The sequence below is a fragment of the Planococcus citri genome, chromosome 1 (genome assembly GCF_950023065.1).
Source record: "Planococcus citri chromosome 1, ihPlaCitr1.1, whole genome shotgun sequence".
Taxonomy (NCBI): Eukaryota; Metazoa; Arthropoda; class Insecta; order Hemiptera; family Pseudococcidae; genus Planococcus; species Planococcus citri.
The window spans coordinates 78807279-78829457 of NC_088677.1; the positions used below are offsets into that span (position 1 = coordinate 78807279).

Genomic DNA, 22179 nt, shown 5'->3' on the forward strand with positions numbered 1-22179 from the left:
TACAGCTCATTTTGAGGAAATTGCTCATTTTTTAAAATAATTATTCACTTTGGGAAAAAATTGATCGTTTTTTGGCTCTATATTGATCATTTTTGGTCGAATTTCAAATTTCTTGAAGAATTGATTATTTTTTGAATAAATTGTTTTACCCTAATTTGCTAATTTTTGATGAACTTCCTCGTTTTTGACAAATTTGCTCATTTTGGGAGAAAATTTCTCATTTTTTGGCTAAATTAGGTACCTACTTGTTTTTGGTCAGATCGCTGATCATTTCTGGGCAAATTGTTCATTCTTGAAAACATTGCTTATTTTTTAAAATAATTATTCACTTTGGAACAAAATTGATCATTTTTTGGCTCAATCGATCATTCTTGGTCAAATTCTAAATTTTTTTGAAAAAAGTGATCATTTTATGGCTAAAATGACTCTTTTCTGGCTAAATTGATCCATTTTACCCAAATTGCTCATTTTTGAAAAACTTCCTCGTTTTTGACAAATTTGCTCATTTTGGGAGTAATTTTTCTCATTTTTTGGCTAAATTACCTAGGTACTTACTCATTATTGATCAAACCATTAATCATTTTTGGGCAAATTGTTCATTTTTGAAAACATTGCTTATTTCGAGAAAATTGCTCATTTTTTAAATAATTATTCACTTTGAGAAAAAATTGATCGTTTTTTGGCTCAATCGATCATTTTTGGTCAAATTCCAAATTTTGTTGAAAAATTGATCATTTTTTGGCTAAATTGATCCATTTCACCCAAATTTGCTAATTTTTGAAAAACTTCCTCGTTTTTGACTTCGCTCATTTTGGAAGAAAATTTCTCAGCTTTTGGCAAAATTAGGTAGGTACCTACTTACTCATTTTTGACCAGATTCATTAATTATTTTTGGGCAAATTGTTCATTTTTGTAAACATTGCTCATTTTTTAAAATAATTATTCGCTTTGGAAAAAAATTGATTATTTTCTGGATAAATTGATCCATTTTACTCAAATTGCTAATTTTTGAAAAACTTCTTCGTTTTTGACAAATTTGCTCATTTTGGGAGAAAATTTCTCATTTTTTGGCAAAATTAGGTGCTTAACTCAATCTTTATCAGGTAATTAATCATTTTTGGGCAAATTGTTCGTTTTTGAAAATATTGCTTATTTTGAGAAAATTGCTCATTTTTAAAATAATTATTCACTTTGGAAAATAATTGATCTTTTTTTGACTAAATCGATCATTTTTTGGCCAAATGTCTCATTTTTGGAAAATTTGCACATTTTTTTGCTAAATTGTTAATTTTTTGGCTAAGTTGTTTATCCCTTTTGAATATGTACCCACATTGGTTTTTTTTTTGGTAAATTGCTCATTTTTTGACTTTAGTGCTAATTTTTGGGCAAAGTGTTCATTTTTGTGCTAAATTGCTAATTTTTTGAGAAATTCATTATCCAAATTGCTTATTTTGTAAAAAGTTACTCATTTTGAGGGAAAACTGCTCATTCTTTGACTTTATTGATAATTTTTGGGCAAATTGTTCATTTTTGGAAAAAATTGCTCATTTTTTTTGCTAAATTAAAATTGATCATCCAAATTCTAAAATGCTTATTTAAAAAATTGCTCATACAGGAAAAATTGCTCATTTTTCGCTAATTTTTGGGCAAATTCCTCATTTTTAACATAATTATTCACTTTGGAAAAATAGTAGTGATCGTTTTTTGACTCAATCGATCATTTTTTGGCCAAATTCCTCCTCATTTTTGGAAAATTTGGACATTTTTTTGCTAAATTGTTAATTTTTTGTCTAAATTTATTTATCCCTTTTACCCACGTTGATTTTTTTTTTTAAATTGCTCATTTTTTGACTTCAGTGCTAATTTTTGGGCAAATTATTGTTCTTTTTTGGAAAGAATTGCTCATTTTTGTGCTAATTGCTAATTTATCGACGATAGATTTATCATCCAAATTGCTTATTTTTAAAAAAGTTGCTCATTTTGAAGGAAAACTGCTCATTTTGTTGACTTTATTGATAAATTTTGGGCAAATTGTTAATTTTTGGAATAAATTGCTCATTTTTTGAAAGTTTTCCCGAAATTTATACACATATTAGTCCGGCATATGACAATAGGAGTAATTGCACCCCCCCCCCCCCCCGCCGATCCTCCGGGACAACATTTTTCTTAAAGGGGACATCCTAAGGAACATTTTAATGCGAAGTTGCCAAAAAAAAAGTTGGCCTTACTTACAAAATGGCGGCCATTTTGATTGACAGGTCAGCCGAAATCGCAGATTTTGCGTTTTAACATAGGACTTGCACAAACTTTTTCAAACTTTACAAAGGTAGATCGAAAGATCATGCAAAAATTTATCACCTGTCCAAATTTCAAGTGCTAAAGTGCGTTTTTCGATTTTTGGTGAATTTTTGAAAATCGAATTCAGGCCAAAAATGAGGGGGGGAAATCAAAATTTTACCAAATTGACCAAGAAAGCTGAAATTTGGGATATAGCCTATTTTCGACATGCCAAATCGATTGGAAACGGTTTCAACCCGTTTTGAGAAGTTCTGGAGCCTCCAGCAGATTTTTGAAACTCGAAATTCCCACAAAATTCCATCAAATTGGAGTTGTAAAGCTAAAATTCATTCTAAAAACTAGTTTCAATACGCTACGAAGTACTGCAGGTGAATTTCAAGTTGTTTTGGAGCATCCGGCGACTTTTTACCAGCAGATTTTTGAAACTTTAAATTTTCACAAAATGTTATCAAATAGAGATGGAAAGCTGACATTTACTCTATACTCCAATTTTAACACCCTCTGAAAACGACTTCTGGTGGATTTCAAGTCATTTTAGAGCCTTCAACGACTTTTTTGAGAATTACTGGAGCCTCCAGTAGATTTTTGAAACTTGAAATTTCCCCAAAATGTTATTAAACCAAGATGGAGAGTCGAAATTCATTCTGCACACTAATTTCAATATGCTACAAAGTTGACTGCTGGTGAATTTCAAGTCTTTTTGGAGCCTCCAGCCACTTTTTGAAAGGTTGTATGACGTTTTTTTGGAAAATTGAAATTTCCTAAAAGTAGCTGGAAGCTTCAAAACCATTTGAAACCACCATGTAGTCTGCGAAGTAAATTTCAGCTTGCAAACTCCATTTGATAAATTAATGTTGGGGAAATTTCAAGTTTCAAAAATCTACTGGAGGCTCCAGTAATTTTCAAAAAAGTCGCTGGAGGCCCTAAAATGACTTGAACCCACCTGAAATCGTCTTCAGAGGGTGTTAAAATTGAAGTGTGGAATAAATTTCAGCTTTCCATCTCCATTTGATGAAATTTTGTGAAAATTTAAAGTTCCAAAAATCTGCTAGAGGCTCCAGTAATTTTCAAAAAAAGTCGCTGGTGGCAGTGGTGGCCCTAAAATTACTTGAACCCACCTAAAGTCGTCTTCCGAGGGTGTTAAAATTGGAGTGTAGAGTAAATTTCAGCTTTCCATCTCCATTTGATAAAATTTTGTGAAAATTTAAAAGATTCAAAAATCTGATGGAGGTTTCAGGGATTTTCAAAAAGTCGCTGGAGCCTCCAAAACGACTTGAAATTCACCTGCAGTACTTCGTAGCGTATTGAAACTAGTTTTTAGAATGAATTTTAGCTTTACAACTCCAATTTGATGGAATTTTGTGGGAATTTCGAGTTTCAAAAATCTGCTGGAGGCTCCAGAACTTCTCAAAACGGGTTGAAACCGTTTCCAATCGATTTGGCATGTCGAAAATAGGCTATATCCCAAATTTCAGCTTTCTTGGTCAATTTGGTAAAATTTTGATTTCCCCCCCTCATTTTTGGGCTGAATTCGATTTTCAAAAATTCACCAAAAATCGAAAAACGCACTTTAGCACTTGAAATTTGGACAGGTGATAAATTTTTGCATGATCTTTCGATCTACCTTTGTAAAGTTTGAAAAAGTTTGTGCAAGTCCTATGTAACGCAAAATCTGCGATTTCGGCTGACCTGTCAATCAAAATGGCCGCCATTTTGTAAGTAAGGCCAACCTTTTTTTTGGCAACTTCGCATTAAAATGTTCCTTAGGATGTCCCCTTTAAGAAAAATGTTGTCCCGGAGGATCGGCGGGGGGGGGGGGGCGCAATTATTCCTATTGTCATATGCCGGACTATTATTTTTCGCCTAAATTGCTCATTTTGGTCAGAACTGCTCATTTTTGACAAAATTATTGCTCTTTTTTGGTGAAATTGCTTGTTTTTGGCGAAATCACTCAACTTTGACATATTGCTCATTTTTAACTCAATTGCTTAAATTTTGGGCAAAATTGCTCATTTTTTTGACAAAATCGCTCTTTTTTTTTGGCAAAGTTGCTCTTATTTTCAGTGCAATATACCTCGTTTTTGCAACAAAAAAAAGTTCATCAAGAAGTGTGCCTAGTTCCGCAGGTGCTTTCGCAATATTTTTTATGGAATTTTCCAAAAACTTGAAATTCCGAATTTTTTTCAAAACTAGAGAAGGCCTAACGATTCGAGAAATCTAAAATGCAGGTCAGCAAAAATTCATCCTTTCATTCATTCATAACTCATCAAATTTTAATTCTTTTCACTAGTTTTTGAATTTTTGAAAATCAAAAAATAAAACTCGATCCCCTAATTTTTGTACGTTGAAGTGTTACAAAAAAAAAAAAAAAAAAGGCGAACTGAGATGTTAACAAATTTATTTTCACGAAACAACAAAAAAATAACAAACTTAGGGATAATTTCAGACCAATTAGCTATAAACGAAAAGGAGATAAATAATCGATAGAAACACGTAGGTATAAAAAATACGCAATAAATTACAAAAATTAATCACGATGATTGTTGGTAATGATAACAATAATTCACACCTGTTCCTTTCATTTTCAATTCAACTTACCAACATTTCCGTTCATCAATTCATCATAAATCTTGCTATTTGTAACAAAAAAAAATCTCTAGGAGATTTCAAACAGATGAAAACAATTTTTTGAAATTCTGGGGGTAATTTCTCCAAATTTCATCACTGGGTTTACGAACAATTTTTCATCTTCGTAAGCGGTTTTGAAGCGAAAAATCAATCCTTGCACAAAAGCCTTCTCTTTGGTAATATCAAAATCAAGCATCATTCATTACGCAATAAAATACTCGTACCTCTCTTGAGAAAAGATCACTACAGAATGCATACCTAGTCCATTCGTTCATAATTCAACCATCAACAGTAAAAAAAAAATAAAGACACATCTCAGCATCGATCGAGCATAACCCTAAATCCTTCAAGGACCAACATAAGTACGTTTCTTCAACTTTCACAATATTATTAGGTTCAACCGATGAAATATGAAGTGAAATTCGACCAAAAACGTTTCACGTTTCGTAAATAATATTTTCAAGATGTAATCAGCACTGCGAACAGTACGACGATAAAGGTATTGGACGGAAGAACGGTATCGAGATGACGGTCTCAAAAGGTACGTATCCGGTGAAAATACTAGATGAATTAGACGAACTCCAGTCCCTCGTATTTCAAATCAGCTATTTTCTTATCCGGTAGAAGTATTTCACCGTCAATGGTAAACACCGTAATGTACGTGGCACACGTACCATTATATTCTTCAGATTTTAAAGCAGCTATAACATAATCGTTGGTAACTGGAAGGAATTTGAACGTTGAGAATCCTCTCGTAGGATTCAAGATGCCGATATTTTTAACCTAGAGACGAAAAAATAATATGAAAATAGAGTAAAATTGCAGATATGAACGTTGAACGAGAATTGGAACACTTACACTTATTCTATCGAAATTTTCATCAGCTATTAGTAGAATATTGGTCCCTTTGTATTCGTCAGCTGTCTCTTCGTACGGTGATTGGGAACTTCGACGAGGTAAAAAGAACCATTTCTTATGAATATCACTCCAGACACCGGATTCGTGGATCATGTAACCTATTTCCAAAGCATAAGTAGGGTTAATTTTTTTTTACTAATACGTTTATAGAAAAGAGAGCGTATTTTATTTATACCTGGGAAATCAATATCGACGGTTTGTCTTAATTTTCTATAGTTATTATTCCAATCAATATGTTTGACTTGGCCATCGGAAGTAATCGTTTTAATCCACATTGGATTATGGTTAACGTAATCACCTTTCGGAGTAGTCCATTCTTTACCCATGCTGCCGACATGTAGTTTATTATTCTTCACCGTAGCCCATTCGGACTTGAAACCTAGAAAAAAGAGAACGTCCAACGATTACCCAACAATAAAAACACACCCTTAATGTGAATTTATCGATTTCTGAATACCTTTGGCAGATTTTCCATTTCCATCCATCAGTATAACCCAAGGTATAACACCATCGTCTATGACTTGGTAAACGATACCGGTTCTATCATCGAACGTCAGCAATTTCCCATCAAAAACAACCAATTCTGATAACTCCATTCCTCGGCCACCAGCACCGTACGAAGACTGGAGCGTAGTAGGATTCTTATCCCAATAAACTGATACCGTTTTACGATCCGAATCCCATATTAGATTACCTTTGAGGTAATAACTAATCCACGAGTATTGATTTTTCTCGACTTTAGAACGAGTATCCAAATCGGTAACTATTCCAATTCGGTACTCTAGACCGTTGACTACTATTTTAGGATGGGTCAGTGGGTAAGTGTAATTATAATCCGAAGATTTACGTTGTTGGTATTCTTTTAAATACGTCATGTTTCCGTTGTATTCGCTGTAGGCGTAGAACAGGACGAATAATCCCAAGATGGTGATAAAGGTAACGAATTTGACTTGAAATCGTAACGTTCCATTGGACATACGATATGTCGGCGATGAATTCAAAGCTTGTCTCCAATCTCGTAACGACATCCTGTAAAATAACTCGATTAGAATTGGAAATTTGGCGAGAAAAATTCGGCTTTTCTTACCTAAAGTTGAATACGTTCTTACACCCATATACTTTCTTGTTGTACCTGCTCTTCATATTGATATGGTTTTAAAACTACGAGGTGCGGCATTTTTACAAGAGTTCGGGATGAATTATGACCTCACATAACTGACTAATTATCTATCTTAAGTTTACAATAAGATTAAACGTTTAGCAAACGTGTAATTAAGAAATTTTCTAAGGATTTCCCATCATTTGGAGATTATTTTTATCACTATCTGCGAATTTTTGGCGAATCTTGCTATTTTCACAACTAACGAACGAATGAACGAACGAGATTGGTGATTCGTTCTCGTTCGTTCAAAATTCACGGACGTTTGAGAGTCAAAAACGGTGAAAGAACGAGAATGCGCATTCTCAAATTGAAAACGAGTAGGTTAAATAAGTAGGTAACGAGAAATTTGCGTTTCGCGCATGCGCACTGGTTTGTTTTTCTGTGGTTTGCGATTTTGACGCTCTATCATTTTGTTATTGAATCTTTTTGTAAAATTTAAAATGGAAAAAATGACGTGTGATGGAATTTGTGTTTGTTTCGAACGTTCGTCGTATTATTAAAACCGCCAAATAATTCGAATTTATAAATTTTTCAAAAATATCTATCGCCGGAACCGTCGAATAAATCGGATGGAAGATGCCCGTCGATATAATTATATCGGTAACGGGCGTTAAATACACCAACGGAGACGGATATTATTTCCGTTTATCGCAAAAACTCCATAACAAATTGTACTTGAACTGTCAAGTAAGAAGTTGCCGAGTCAGAGGTACGATTTTTTGAATATTTTTTCACCTGAAATGTATCTGTATCGACTCATCTTCGTTTAAATTACAGGAAATGTTTGCGCCAATTTCACTAAAAATGACAGGATCAAGTACAAAGGAACCCATAACCATCCACCGGATCATTTCGAAGCTGAATTTTGCGAATTGGAAAGACGTATTTTGGAAAGAAGTGCTAACGAAGTCGTCCCTCTGAGGAGAATATTTCTCGAAGAAACGACTGGGTAAATATTACCTCAAACTTGCAATTCGATTCTCCATCGGTATTAATAATAATATTGCTGTTGTTTCAGAGCATCCCCTCGAGCAGTGACTCGATTAAATTATCCTAGTTTTTTAAGACGTATGCAGAGAAGAAGGCAGTTCACTAAACGAAAAATACCCAAGTCTTTGGCTGATTTCTCTAAATTGATGCAATCGCCGGATTTTTCCGAATTTTCTAACATCAATGGTCAACCTTTTTTCATCGATGCGATCGGAAATCATTCTATTTTGTATTTATCGCCGATTATGAGAGAGTATGTTGTATTTTTGCTGATTTTTCAAGTCGATTTGATCCTATACTTGGAGTTTAACTATTGATTTCCTTATTCTGCAGATTATTGAGTTCGGATGATCAGACATTTTCTATTTACCAGTTCAAAAAATTCGTTTGCCAGACTCTGAAGCAGATACTCATCGTGGTGAAAATTATTAGCAATGTGGTAAGTAGGCTAACAGGTGTTGAAAATACCTAGATCATTCGGTTTTATTTTTCAACTTTTAATTTCGAGAATTTAATTGTTTTTAGGCGTACCCTATTGCTTACGTTGGCATGCAATTGAAATCAAAAACAGCCTACAGCGAAGTTTTCCAAAAAATCCACGAAGAAGAACCTCTGTGGAACCCTACCACTTTATACACCGGTACCGATGAAGGTCTAGTGTCTGCTATACAAGATGTTTTTCCTAATTGCGACATCGTCAATTGTTGGTTCCATTTCGCTCAGGTAATTTTTTTTAGACGATTTTCTTTTCACAACTTTGGATCTAACATTATTTAATGAGTCGTCAATTTTTTGTATTCATTTTAGGAAATGAGAAAGGAGATGAGAAATTTAGACTTGATTAACCTGCTTCACGCCGAGTTACCGTTTTACTCTTGTATTCAAATGATACAAGTTTTACCTTTGTTACCCCCTGAGAAGCTTATAGATGGATTGGATGCTGTGAAAGATAGGCTGGCTCCGTATATGGGTGTTCCAGGAGTGGTACCGTTGCTAGAATATATTCAAAATTGTTGGTTCAGTGGTAAGCTTCGTCGTGTAAAATATGCTCTTCGGAGTTCGATAGCTTTATTGTGACGATACGAGGGATTAATTGAATTATTCTTGGTCTTTTTATAGGACCTATAGCTGAGCAGGTTTCCCTCGACAGTGATCCGAGCCGGTCCAACATCGAATTGAAGCTGCTCAATAAACAATTGATGCATTCTATTCGTGGTAACACTCGTCAAGATGCTATCTGGTCTTTCACGAGTACGTATCCAAATCGTGTCTTCCTCACAGGAAGAGTTCTTCAACACAGGCTCCTATTTGAACGAAACTAAGCTAGATGGAAAGAGTATGCCCTATAAAACCCTTGTAACCAAAATTTTAGATGCTAAGATTCATTTTTTGGGTTATTTTTGAAAATTTAAAAATATTCAAGAGCAATTTTTAAACTTTTTTAACAAATTGACAAAACAACAATTTTTACTCGTAAAAATTTTCAATTTGAAAAAAAATACCAATTTTAGCAAAAAGTTGGACCTTTTTTTGGATCTTTGACGAAAAGCAGGGCATTTAAGCAAGTTTTGCAAATTTAATTCTGAAGTAAAAAGCCATTAACTTATAAAGAATGCATGATTTTTTAAAATTTTGGCAAAGCAATTTTTGCACAAAAATAGTTTTTTGGCAAAAACATCTTTTTTGGGATTTTTGCTTAAAAAACAACAATTTTGGCAAAATAGAACTTTTTTTTTCAACTTTGACAAAAAAACCTGGTTTTTTAGCTCTTCACTAATTTTTATGCAAATCTTTAAAAAATCAAATTATTTAGTAGATATTTTTTTGCAGTTTTAGCAAAGTTTTAGCAAAAAATTGATTTTTTTGCATTTTTGATAAAATTGGACATTTTAGCGATTTCTTTAAAAAAAAATCATGTCATGTTGAAGAAAAAAACGAAAAATTCCAGGAAATACAATTTTGGCACAAAAATGTTTTTTTTGACAATTTTGACAAAAGACAAAACTTTTGAAACTTTTGCAAAAAACAGAACCTATTTACAATTTTATAGCAGAATAGGACTTTCTGACAAAAAATGCTAATTATTACTAATTTTCAAAAACATAAAAAATTGTTTTCAATTTTTTCTACAAAAAAAAAATATTTATTCAATTTTTAAAAAACAAAGAAACAGAAAATTTTGAAAAAAGCTTTTTTTTCAATTTTGAGAATTGCAATTTTGCCACAAAATAATTTTTTTGGCAATTTTGACAAAAAACAAAACTTTTTTGAAACTTTTACAAAAAACTTGATATTTACTTTTTAGTAATTTTTTATGTAAATTTGTAAAAACATCAAAATTTTTTCAATTCGAAAAAAAAAGTATTTTTTGCAACTTTAGCAAAAATTTGAACCTCATTTTTGACAAGTAGTTGGATGTTTCAGCAATTTTTAAACTAAAAAAGGTTTTATTCAATTTAAAAAAAAAATTATAGAAATAATTTATGTTTTTTTCAAAAAGAAATTCTGTAAATTGCAATTTTGGCACAAAAATGCTGTTTTGAAAATTTTGACGAAAAACTAAACTTTCTTGTAACTTTTGCAAAAAACAGAACCTATTTACAATTTTATGGCAGATTAGGACTTTCTGACAAAAAAATCTAGTTATAACTAATTTTAAAAAACATGAAAAAAATTTTCAATTTAAAGAAAATGATTTTTTTTGCAATTTTAGCAGAAATTTAAATCTTTTTGGCATCTGTGGCAGAAATTGGACATCTTAGCAATTTCTACAAAAAAAAACAACAAAGAAACAGAAAATTTTGAAAAAAGCTAATTTTTTTAATTTTAAGAATTGCAATTTTGCAACAAAAATTTATTTTTTTTTGCAATTTTGACAAAAAACAAAACTTTTTGGAACTTCTGCAAAAAAAATTCTTTTTTTGTAATTTTTATGCAAATTTGTGAAAACATTAAAATTCTTTCAATTTAAAAAAAGAGTATTTTTTTGCAATTTGAGCAAAAATTTGAACCTCATGTTTGACAAAAAGTAGGACATTTCAGCAATTCCTACACTATAAAAGTCTTTATTTAATTCTGAGAAAACAAAACATTTTTTTTTCAATTTTGAAAATTGCAATTCTGGCTCAGAAATGCAGTTTTGATAATTTTGACAAAAAACAGAACTCATTTTAAAACGTTTGCAAAAAACAACTTTTTTACAATTTTGCAAAATAAGACTATGCCAAAAAAACAGGTTTTTATGAAATTTAAAACAGAGCTTTTTTCAAGCAAAAATGGATTATTTTTAACAATTTTGGCAAAAAATGGAACCGTTTTTACAACTCTAATAAAAAATAAGACCTTTTGCTAAAAATGGACGAAAATTTTCGTTTTTTATCAAGTCTCCTCTCTTCTTTTGCAAGAAATTGCCAAAAAGTATTTTGCTTGTAATGCTTAAAAAGTCCTGGTGTTTGACAAAATTGTAAATCTTGTTTTTTGGACAAAATTGTAAAAAATTCTCGTTTTTTCAAAAATTAGCAGAACTAAAAATTTCAAAAAGTCTTGCTTTTTGAAGTAAATTCTCGATTTGAAGCAAAATATTGTTAATGTAATTTTCATTTCCAAAAATTATCTCAAAATTTCGTTTTCTTGCAAGAAATTGCCAATAACAAAAAGTATTACATTTTGCCAATAGGTAATTTGTAAAACGTTCTGTTTTTTCTTAAAATGAACAAAGTTTTGCTTTTTGCAAAAAATTGTCAGAAATTCTCGGTTTTTAGCAACATTTTTAGTCGTTTGCAAAAAATTCTAAGAAATTTCACTTTTTTCGAAAATTGTCCAAAAAATTTGACCTTTTTTGCCAAAAATAACCAAAATCTCGCTTTTTTCCAAAAATTGTTTTTTTTTGTTGTAAAATGAAATTGCAAAAAATCTCAATTGGTTGCCAAAATTTTAATTCTCCATCAGTATATTGTAGTTGGTTTTTTTGATTTTTTTTCAAAATGTGCATTGCAATGTTTTATTTTCTTTTTGTTACTTTTCTGTTTACTTTTTCGATATTTTTTTAGCTAAAATTACTTTTTTTTTTTAATTGAGTAAAGGTCTTATTTTTCATGAAATACACAAATAAGTAAGTAAGTCAAAAATTCACTGTTGAACTCACACCCCTGTAATTTGCCGGTGACCCCCCCCCCCCCAATCAAAAAACTGTCGAGGGGGTGCCCAATAAGCTTCCACCAACGTTTTTTCTAGCCATTCCAGAATGATTGAAAATTTCTGGAAATAATCAAAAAATCGCTGGAGGTTCCAGAATGACCCAAAGGTTTGATGTGGAAGCCAAAAGAAATTATTCACATTGGTTCACTTTGCTCAAAAAAATTTCCTTTCGTGAAAAAACTTGAAAATCCCCTTGGAGCAATTTTTTTGAATTTTCAAAATTTTCAAAAAATCCAAAAATAAATTCCAGCCTCTGAAATTTTGGTTACGAGGGTTTTAAAACGCGCTCTTTCGATCTATAGCTTGGTTTCATTCAAATCTGCGACTGCCTGTTCGGAAAGTTTTCTTTTTCCGTTCATTTATTTGCCTTTTTCATTTTGCTAACTCGTTTTAATTTACAGGAAGTTTGATAATCATCGAGAAAAAATACTCGGACGCATTTATGGAACTGCAGCAACGTGGAGCACCTCCCAAATGGACCGGTAACTGCTCGTTTAAAAATCACGAGAAAAAAATACGTAATTCTGTGGCACGATACAGTACCAATAAATACGCTTTCGATAAATACCTCGAAGAAATCACTCGTACAACGATGACTGCTGCTTTGGATTTCAACGACGATGGTACATATTTTCAAAATATCTGATATATTTCTGTTTTAATAAAAATAAAATACTCATTAATTTAAAATTTTGTACTTTTCAGGTGATATCGAATTCGCCGACGATAATTCGGATCAGTACGAAATGCATGATATCGAATACGACGAAGACGATCCGCAAGCTTATGATCTCGATTACGGCGATAATTCAGAAGTGAAATCGGAATACGTTCATAATGACGATTCTATCGGTACATTTCATCTCCTTCTCTATCCTATGAACTTCATCTGGCCTTCGCAATTGCTAATACTCCTTTTTTATTACAGATTTCGACGACTTCATTGTCGAAGAAGTAGAAGAACAAGAGTACTCGGAAACTGAAAGCGTCGAAGAATCATTGGAACCCGATTTATCGCCAGACTTCGTACAATGTGAATCAATCGAGAACGTTATAAAAGAAGAAAAACCTGATGAAAAAACCAACGAGCCAATCTCCAAACCGAAAGTATTACTGGTATTCAGTTCAGATACTTCGGCTCCAGTAGAAATCGAAGATACAGAATCAGAACCTCCTCTGCATTGTTGTCTCACCTGTAAGAAAAAAGTCTACACTCACGCGTGCCAACCTTGCGGTCACATGTGTTTATGCGAGTCCTGTGGTAGTCATTTTGTAAATAAAAAATGCCCCGTATGTAGCAAGACCACGATGTGGGTCCAACGGATATTTTTATCGCATCCTTTGAAATGAACCAACTCGATATTCCTCCCCCTTGTGTTTTTTTTTCGAAGTTTCGCAACACTGCTGTTTTCAATTTTTAAGTTATTGAATAATTATATTATGAAATGTTTTTTTGTAAATACATTTGTCTTGTTAAAGAAATGTTTTCTTTGAATTTTTTTGTTTTTTGTATCATTTTTGAATCTCGCATCGTGAAAAATCAATCTGAAATTCGGTAAATCTTAGAAAATGATTACGAAATTTTGTGTAAAAAATATATCTACATACGACTAGATCTCCAAGTTCATCATGAAATGAAAATCGATCTTGCTTCGGGAAATTTTCCACCAAATGTTCTCATGGACTTGAATAATTTTTCTAAACCAGATTCGTATTGTAAAAAAATAAAAAATACTGAAAGAAAGAATTCTAAAAATAGGTAGGTTTACTTCTACGAATAAAAAACATAATGAACAACGTCCAATATTAAAAATGAAAGAATACGAAAACAAAACTAAATTTAAAACAAACAAAAATATCAATACACTTCGAATCTACTTCGGTGCATAACTCAGCATCTGCAACAAAAAAAAATTCAAACCGATAAATAAATCGAATGAAGTACATGTATAACTTAAAAACTATTGTCATTTAGGATCTCATTGAAAAATGTTTAAATTTTTGGTATCGGTGTGAAATTCGAGCCCACTTTGATATGTCACAATCTGTAAGTTTGTAAACAAAATTGCAAGGTAAGTTTTTTTGGGGGGGGGAGGGGGAGGGAGGAGCTAAAACAAAGGAGTGCGATTTGAACTCTGTCGCGCTTTTTTGGTTTCCACGCGAAATTCTATTCTGCTTTAAAGGGGGTCATAAGGGTCTCTTGAAAAAAATTTTCAAAATTTGTGCGGAGGGCTATAAAAAATAGAGAGATGTAACATGAAAACTAAAGCTATCTTTGGCCTCAGCATTGAATTCTATCCCACTTGACTACCTCACATCTCCCCTGGCTCTGTTCTTCTTCTCCTGCTCCTCCCCCCCCCCCCCCCCCATTCGAAAGAAAACATGCAATTGGATATTTTGAGAGGCCAAAATCGAGCTCGCACTCATTTTTTCCAACTAAAAAAAAAACAAAATTAGCCAAAAAGGAAAAGTTACAAAACTTGAGCAAAACATATTTTACTGGCAAAAAATGATATACTATTTCCAAATTTTTATCAGAAAAAAGAGACTATTTCGCAATTTTTGACTTGATAATGAAAACTTTTCGCAATTTCAGTAAAATGCAGAGCTTTTCTGGCATTTTTTGGCAAACTTGGCGACATTTTCAAGCTATTTTTGGAACAAAATAAGACTTTTTGAGATTTTTTGGCAGAAACCAAAAATTTATTTTTGGCAAAATAGTGAAACTTTTAAACAACTTGTTGCGAAAAGTAAGACTCTTTAACCATTTTTGACATTTTCAAGACAAAAAGCAAATTTAAGTGAAAAACAATAATTTTTAACAAGATATTGAGGCTTGGCATTTTTGGAAAACAATTAAAATTTTTGGAGATTCTTCGCAAACAACCAACAATTTTTAGCGATTTTTTGACGAAGTGAAATTTGTTGGAAAATTGTTGTAACAACAAAGTGAGACTTTTTTTTCTTGGCAATTATTGACATTTTTAGATGTGAAAGCAAGATTTTTCAAATATTTGATAGAAAGTGAGAATTTTATTCAATTTTTGTCAAAAAGAAATTTTTTTTGGAAATTACTGACAAAAAAGTGATATTTTTTACAATTTTTGTCGAATAAGTGAGACTTTGACTTTTTGGAGGGAGGGAGGGAGGGGGAGGGGGTATTCGCACTTGACAGCAAAGTAGTCGCCATCTAGCGGTCGAAACAGAACTACAACGAAACTAGGATATAATTTTTCGTTACATGTATTCTTATGGGAGATTTGCGATTTTCAAAAATTAATTAAAAATCGTGTAATTATCGTAGGAGTGTAATTTTTACTTCAAATGAATGTTTAATTCTTCTACTTTTTGAGAAAATTTATTACAATCTCTTAAACATGGTTTTTCTTGCAAAAAAATTGCACCGCATTTACAACGTATTTGCATTGTTTATTGTATCCTGAAATGCTGAAAAACATAGGAAGTGCAAAGCAATTTTTTCACAAGAAAAACAATGTTTAAGAAATTGTAATAAATTTTCTCAAAAAGTAGAAGAATTAAACATTCATTTGAAGTAAAAATTACACTCCTACAATAATTACACGATTTTTAATTAATTTTTGAAAATCGCAAATCTCCCATAAGAATACATGTAATGAAAAATGTTATCCTAGTTTCATTGCTCGTAGCAGCGCGTAGCAGCGCTATCTATTGGGACTGTCAACTGCGAATTGACAGAAAACGAGATTTTGATAATTTTAGAAGAAAAAAAAAACAAGATTTTCCGACGTAATTTATGGCAACAAAGCAAAATTTTTAAGCTATTTTTGGCAACACAGCAATACTTGATTTTGGGAAAAGAAGTGAGACATTTGTAATTTTATAACGAGCGACTATTTTCAGTATTTTTTTGGCAAGAAATAACACTTTATAGCAATTCTTAGCAAAAAATGAGGCTTTCGAAAATTTTTGACATTTTAATATTTTTTTTTGGGGGGGGGGGGGGAGAGGACGGAAACAGACGGCGCAGACCAAACTCAAAAATTGTTACTATTTCTCATCTCCTCGCAAAATTCTACCCCATTTTAACAGGCCACACTCCCAAAATCCCAAAAAAAGCATACAAGTCAGATTGAAAGGAGAGAGTTACATAACTCAGGGAGAAAGCAGGAATTGAAACAAGAAAATTGGCTGCATTTTTGGATTCAGCGTAAAATTCAGACCCTCTTTAATGACTTACACTTCACACAGCTAGTTTCTAGATACATAGTCAAGTTTTGAAGGCGCCAAAACAGTGGGAGAGGGATTAATATGAAAACTTTCATCATTTTTGGCCTCAGCGTGAAATTCCAGCCAATTTAGTTGAGTCACACGACTAGTTCCCAGAAAACACCATAATGTAAATTTGGTGGCGAGATGAGGGGGGAGGGTCAATATAAGGTCAATCAAGGAAGTCAAAACGGAAGGGAGGGGGTGCAACATGAAAAATGTCACCTTTATCGGCCTCAGCGTGAAATTCTATCCTTTTTTGATGGGTCACACGACTAGTTTCCAGACAACACCATAAAGTCAACTGGTGTAGAGGTCAAAATGGAGGGGAGGGGTACAATATAAAAACTGACGCTTTTTTTGGCCTCAGTGTGAAATTCTAACCTATTTTGATAGGTCACACGGATAATTTCGAAATAAAATCACAAAACTCAATTTGGCAGGTGGATGAGATGGGTAGAGCTACAGCAGGGGGAGGAGGGAGTACAACAGGAAAACTGTTTTCACTTTTGGTCAGAGCATGAAATTCTGACCTTTTTTGATGAGTCACACGACTAGTTTCCAGAAAATACTATATTATAAGGTCAATGAGGGGGGGTCAAGGTCAAAATGGAGGGGAGGGGTGCAATATGAAAACTGCCACTATTTTCGGTCTCAGCATGAAATTCCAGTCCACTTTGATGGGTAACACGAGTAGTTTCCAGAAAATACCAAGTAAGGTCAATAGGTGTAGAGGTCAAAATGGAGGGGAGGGGTGCAATATAAAAACTGACGCCTTTTTTGGCCTCAGCGTGAAATTCTAACCTATTTTGATAGGTCACACGGATAATTTTGAAAAAAATCACAAAACTCAATTTGGCAGATGGATTCGAAAGGTAGAGCTAAAACGGGGGGAGGGGGTGCAACATGAAAACTGTTTTTACTTTTGGCCTCAGCATGAAATTCCAGCTTTTTTTGATGGGTCACGCGACTAGTTTCCAGAAAATACCAAGTAAGGTCGATGGGGGTTAAGGTCAAAATGGTGGGGAGGGGTGCAACATGAAAACTGTCACTATTTTTCGGCCTAAACCTCAACATGAAATTCCAGTCTACTTTATTGATGGGTCACGCGACTAGTTTCCAGAAAATACCAAGTAAGGTCGATGGGGGTTAAGGTTAAAATGGTGGGGAGGGGTGCAACATGAAAACTGTCGCCTTTTTCGACGTCAGCGTGAAATTCTACCCCATTTCGATACGTCACAAGGATGATTTCGAAACAAATCACAAAATTCATTTGGGCAGGGAAATAAGGGCAGAGCTAAAACAGGGAGAGGGGGTGCAACAGGAAAACTGTTTTCACTTTTGAACTCAGCATGAAATTCTGGCCTTTTTTGATGGGTCACGCGACTAGTTTCCAGAAAATACCAAGTAAGGTCGATGGGGGTTAAGGTCAAAATGGTGGGGAGGGGTGCAACATGAAAACTGTCGATATTTTCGGTCTCAACATGAAATTCCAGTCCACTTTGATGGGTCACACGAATAGTTTTCAAAAAATACCAAGTAAGATCCATTGGGGGGGGGGGGGGGGGTTAAGGTTAAATTGTTAAAACGGAGTGGAGGGGTGCAATTTGAAAACTGTCGCCTTTTATGGCCTCAGCGTGAACTTATAGCCCACTTTAATGGGTCGCAAGGCTAATTTACCCCAAAAAAATCACGAAATATAATTTCGAATATGATGGGGGGGGGGGGTGGGAGTCAAAAACACGTGTAGTATGCCAAGTTTTTTTCAATCTCAAAAAAAGTTCGATAAAAAGAATTACATATCTACATCAGACAGCAGAATTTCGGCCTCGAAATCTTACAATATTATTCGTAATTGTAATTCGATCACGATAACTGGGGATAATCATTTTAATGGAAGCTGAACCAGAATTTTTCAATTTAGAATACGAGGCAGACGGTGAAATTTGACTGATCAATGTAGTAAAATCAAACTCACCAATACGCTTGACTGGACGTAGACGGTTGCGGTGAATGGGACCTCTTCTGAGTGCTTCTTTGCGAAGACATCTGAGACCTTTGAGACATCTGCGACATTTGAGACATTTGTGACATCTGAGACATTTGTTCAGACGAGGACGTTTCATCGCCACCGTATCTAACAGGTAACTGAGAATGAGGAATGCTTCCAACGCCGTTGAATGGACAAAGAATTTGCATCGAAGGTGTAAACTGCAGATTCGGTAATAATTTCGGCGTTAATAGGAAATATTGCGTATTACACTGGTCTTCGGTAGCTTGAGTGAGCAAATTGAATATTCTTCTTTCGTTATCCGCATCCATACCTGTGTAAAATAAATTCGAAAATTAGTCAAATTCTGAATTGAGACGTTTCAGATCAGATGTACATAAATAAAAAGCCAGAACGTATACGAACCTTGATTAATTTCATCGATGCATCGAAAAGGTACCGAAGTAAGTTCTTGTAAAGAGAGCAAATAGATAGCGACAGAAACAGCTCGTTCACCTCCGCTCTGGGTTTGAGCGTTTAAAATCTGAAGACTGGCTTCTTCGCGAAACTTGACTCGAATATGGATACCGTATTTATTATAATCTTCTCCCGTTTCGCCTCGATCGAACGATACTTCTCCGGCGCATTTCATGTTGGCGAAGAACTTGCTGAAGTTCTCGTTTATCGTTGAAGTCAACCGTTCGACTTCTTCGATCCATTTACCTTTAACTTCTTCGATATGCTGGAAGTAGTTACGAAGGTTTTCTTCCTTTTTATCGATTTTCTTCTGGAGTTGATCAGCTTCCTTAGTGTATCTACGATACTCGACGAATGTCTGCATACCTTTATTCGAACCGGTCAAGCAATTTATCCTAGCTTGTAGTTTATTTATCAGACGATACAATACGATCACGTTCGAGTCGAGTCGTTGGAAGTATTTCTTTTTCGCGAACTGATTAGTAGCCGGATCGACGCCTCGAGTCGCTTGTAAAGCCCACTGATGAACGATTTCGGCGAACTTGAGCATTTTTCTTTTCTTTAACTCGAGAGCACGTAGAGATTTCGCTTCTTGTTTGATAGCCGATACGAAATCATTAGTGACTTGCAGACTTTTATAATATACACGTTCTTGCTGCTCTTTTTCGAGTTTTTCGATCTGCAGTCGACTGTATCCTTCGATTAGCTTGTTGAAAACGGCGCCAACTTCGATAAACTGGTTGCAAACTTGAGTCAGCGTTAGTTTAATGGTTAAATTACATTTATTACGAATCACATTTATGTCGTCGGTGTTACGCTCTAAACGTTGAAGATCTCGCATTTTCGCCTTCAGTTGTTCTTTGAACTGACTTTGCGCTCTTTGTCGTTCTTTCAATTTTTGGCACTCGTCTTTTAATTTGTTCGAATCGGCGTCGCCTTCGTCGACGTTGCGTTTCAATTCATCGTACGCGGCTCGAATACGTTCTAAATCTCTCTGCACGGCTTCTCTTTGACGGTTCAGGTCTTCGGTATCGGTACGATTGGTGTTCGCTTTGAGCAATCTGGCTTCGACGATTTCCGCACTGCTCTGTATAGGTAGTCTGGTTATCGAAGCTATTTGAGTAGAGATTCTCAATCTGTCGGTGAAAAATAATCGGATATCGTTGGGTATTTGGTCGCTGACTTGATACGTGTGGTTATTACCGACAGGAATATTATGCAGATTGTAGACATTGGCTAAATATATCAGAACAGGATCAGGTCCGGTGATGAAATCGAAAACGTACGAATGGAAACCGTACTGTTTGAGTTGTTCCATCGAATACCTCGATCGAATATCTTCCAGAGACATATTCGGAGCAGTGACGACGTTTATTTTGAAATTCTGCCTTTCCGCGAGTTCTACCAACAGCGTATTAGTATCTTGACTATTTTCGCACAGAAAAGCTGCCAGATCGCGATTACCAATGCTCATTTCGACGTACTTGGCATTCGCCACATCTTTCACGTTCAAATCCAAAAAAATAGGACCGTAAACGCGTCCGCTAAACCGCTGGCGATTCTGACTGATCCATTTCAGAGCTTTACACGAATCCGGATACGTACATTCGAGCATAGTCATCTTGTAATCGCTAACGCTGTTCAGTCGATTCAGACGATTCTGTAGAGCGTTCAGTTCTTCGATTTTACGTCTTTCCTGGTAATCGAACTGGTTCTTCTTTTCGAATAATCTGCGAGTTTTCTCTTCTTGATCGGTTATTCGAACTTGCATTTGTTCGATACGATGGGTAAGCTCGTCTACGTCGCAGATCTGTTCCTTGATCCGGTCGATAGTGTGTTTCAACTTTTGCACATCCGACTGATGCGAATTGATTCGTTTCTTATCGCGAACATATTGCGCTTTGATTTCGGCTATTTTATCGGTATTCCTGGCGATTTCGTTTTGTTTAGTTCTAATTTGAACTATCAACTGGTGCAATTCGTTGCTGATTTGAACAATTTCAGCATCTTGATCGCGCACGTCGCGACGTAAACTTAGCATACTTGTTCGGCACTTTCGTAACATGGTGACCATATTGTGACATATTTCCTTCTTATCATTCAAAGCTTGCTCGATTCGCTGTGATGTTTCTTTCAAATGATAATAAAACGTCCAACGTCGACGTTGCTGTAATAGTTTCAAGCTCTCGATCAGGAATTCTTTCTCTTTGATGATGCGAGCTTCGACAGCTAATTCGTCTTTTTTTCTAATCGCTACGGCTAGTTCTTGCCTCAATCCGTCGAGTTTCTTTTTAACCGTAGCCTCCTTCGATTTACTATCTTTCAACTCGGCCAGCCAATCTGCTAGGTTTTTGTTACCAACAGTCTTTATAGTACCTGCGAAAAACACAAAAAAATGAGATAACCAGTGAAAAAACATCTCTATAAATAATAATCATCGTACAAACATCAACAATGCGTACCTTCGAGTCTTTCGTGATGATTCATTTTAGCGAATTCTTCGAGTTTCTCTTGAGGTAGAATTTGACACAGATTGTTGATTTGAATGTTGTACTTTCGCATCAGCTTTTGAATCTTTTCGACTGGGATATCGCGTCCGTTGAGTATAAATCGAGAATTGTTCTTCACGCTATATTTGCGAACAATGATGTCGTTTCCATCGGGATGGTAGAGCTCGATTTCGATCATGGCGTTGGTGCAGCCAATTTTAACATATTTCTTGAGTTCGGTGGCTCGTCCGACGACGGCTGGATTGCCTCCTAGGCCGAGGATTATGGCGCATATCAGGGTTGATTTTCCGCTACCGTTAGCACCGATGATCAAGTTCAATTTTTCGCAGGGACGTATCTCTACCTCGTCGTAGGTGAGAACGTTGACGCACTTGATACGTACTATTTGACCTACACTGTACATTTTAACCGATTATTTAAACATTAACTCACCATTATTTTGTATAAAATTTCGTCAGGAAATTAGAAGGAATAGACGTACTTGCTCGAAATGAACTTTTAGCGCCATTTTCTGATGAAAATACTCTGGAAGATTTTTCAACATGTTCGGTGAAAACTCATCTAGCGGTGTGGAAATTTCGTGAGGGTTCCGATGCAAAATTCTTCATCAAATCAGCTCTGAAATAGAATTTGAAACGAGACACGGAGCATATTACCGGTTAAGTAATTAATATTACGAGAATAAATTAATTTAAACGTTGATTAATTCTCGAAATTGATTGAAAGTAATGGAAATGAAATTTGTACACACACAGCAACAC

At 34.5% G+C, this 22179-nt stretch overlaps 3 protein-coding genes across 3 annotated transcripts; 1 reads left to right on the top strand and 2 right to left on the bottom strand.

Annotated features, from left to right (window-relative positions):
* Positions 1–4679: 4679 nt before the first annotated feature.
* LOC135834982 (apyrase) lies at positions 4680–7173 on the bottom strand. The gene is made up of 5 exons (XM_065348999.1): positions 6932–7173; positions 6302–6873; positions 6020–6223; positions 5785–5942; positions 4680–5709 (listed from the first exon to the last, which is right to left on the bottom strand). The coding sequence occupies exons 1-5, from the start codon at positions 6985–6987 to the stop codon at positions 5497–5499; spliced, it is 1203 nt and encodes a 400-aa protein (XP_065205071.1). The 5' UTR covers positions 6988–7173; the 3' UTR covers positions 4680–5496.
* Positions 7174–7403: 230 nt separating this feature from the next.
* Positions 7404–13675, top strand: LOC135834971 (uncharacterized). The gene is made up of 10 exons (XM_065348987.1): positions 7404–7715; positions 7784–7955; positions 8025–8249; positions 8330–8435; positions 8522–8719; positions 8804–9020; positions 9116–9247; positions 12595–12816; positions 12899–13045; positions 13122–13675. The coding sequence occupies exons 1-10, from the start codon at positions 7583–7585 to the stop codon at positions 13541–13543; spliced, it is 1974 nt and encodes a 657-aa protein (XP_065205059.1). The 5' UTR covers positions 7404–7582; the 3' UTR covers positions 13544–13675.
* Positions 13676–13940: 265 nt separating this feature from the next.
* SMC5 (structural maintenance of chromosomes 5) lies at positions 13941–21925 on the bottom strand. The gene is made up of 4 exons (XM_065348974.1): positions 21371–21925; positions 18858–21284; positions 18420–18765; positions 13941–14091 (listed from the first exon to the last, which is right to left on the bottom strand). Coding segments are annotated over exons 1-4 (3225 nt in total). The 5' UTR covers positions 21822–21925; the 3' UTR covers positions 13941–14090.
* Positions 21926–22179: the final 254 nt, after the last annotated feature.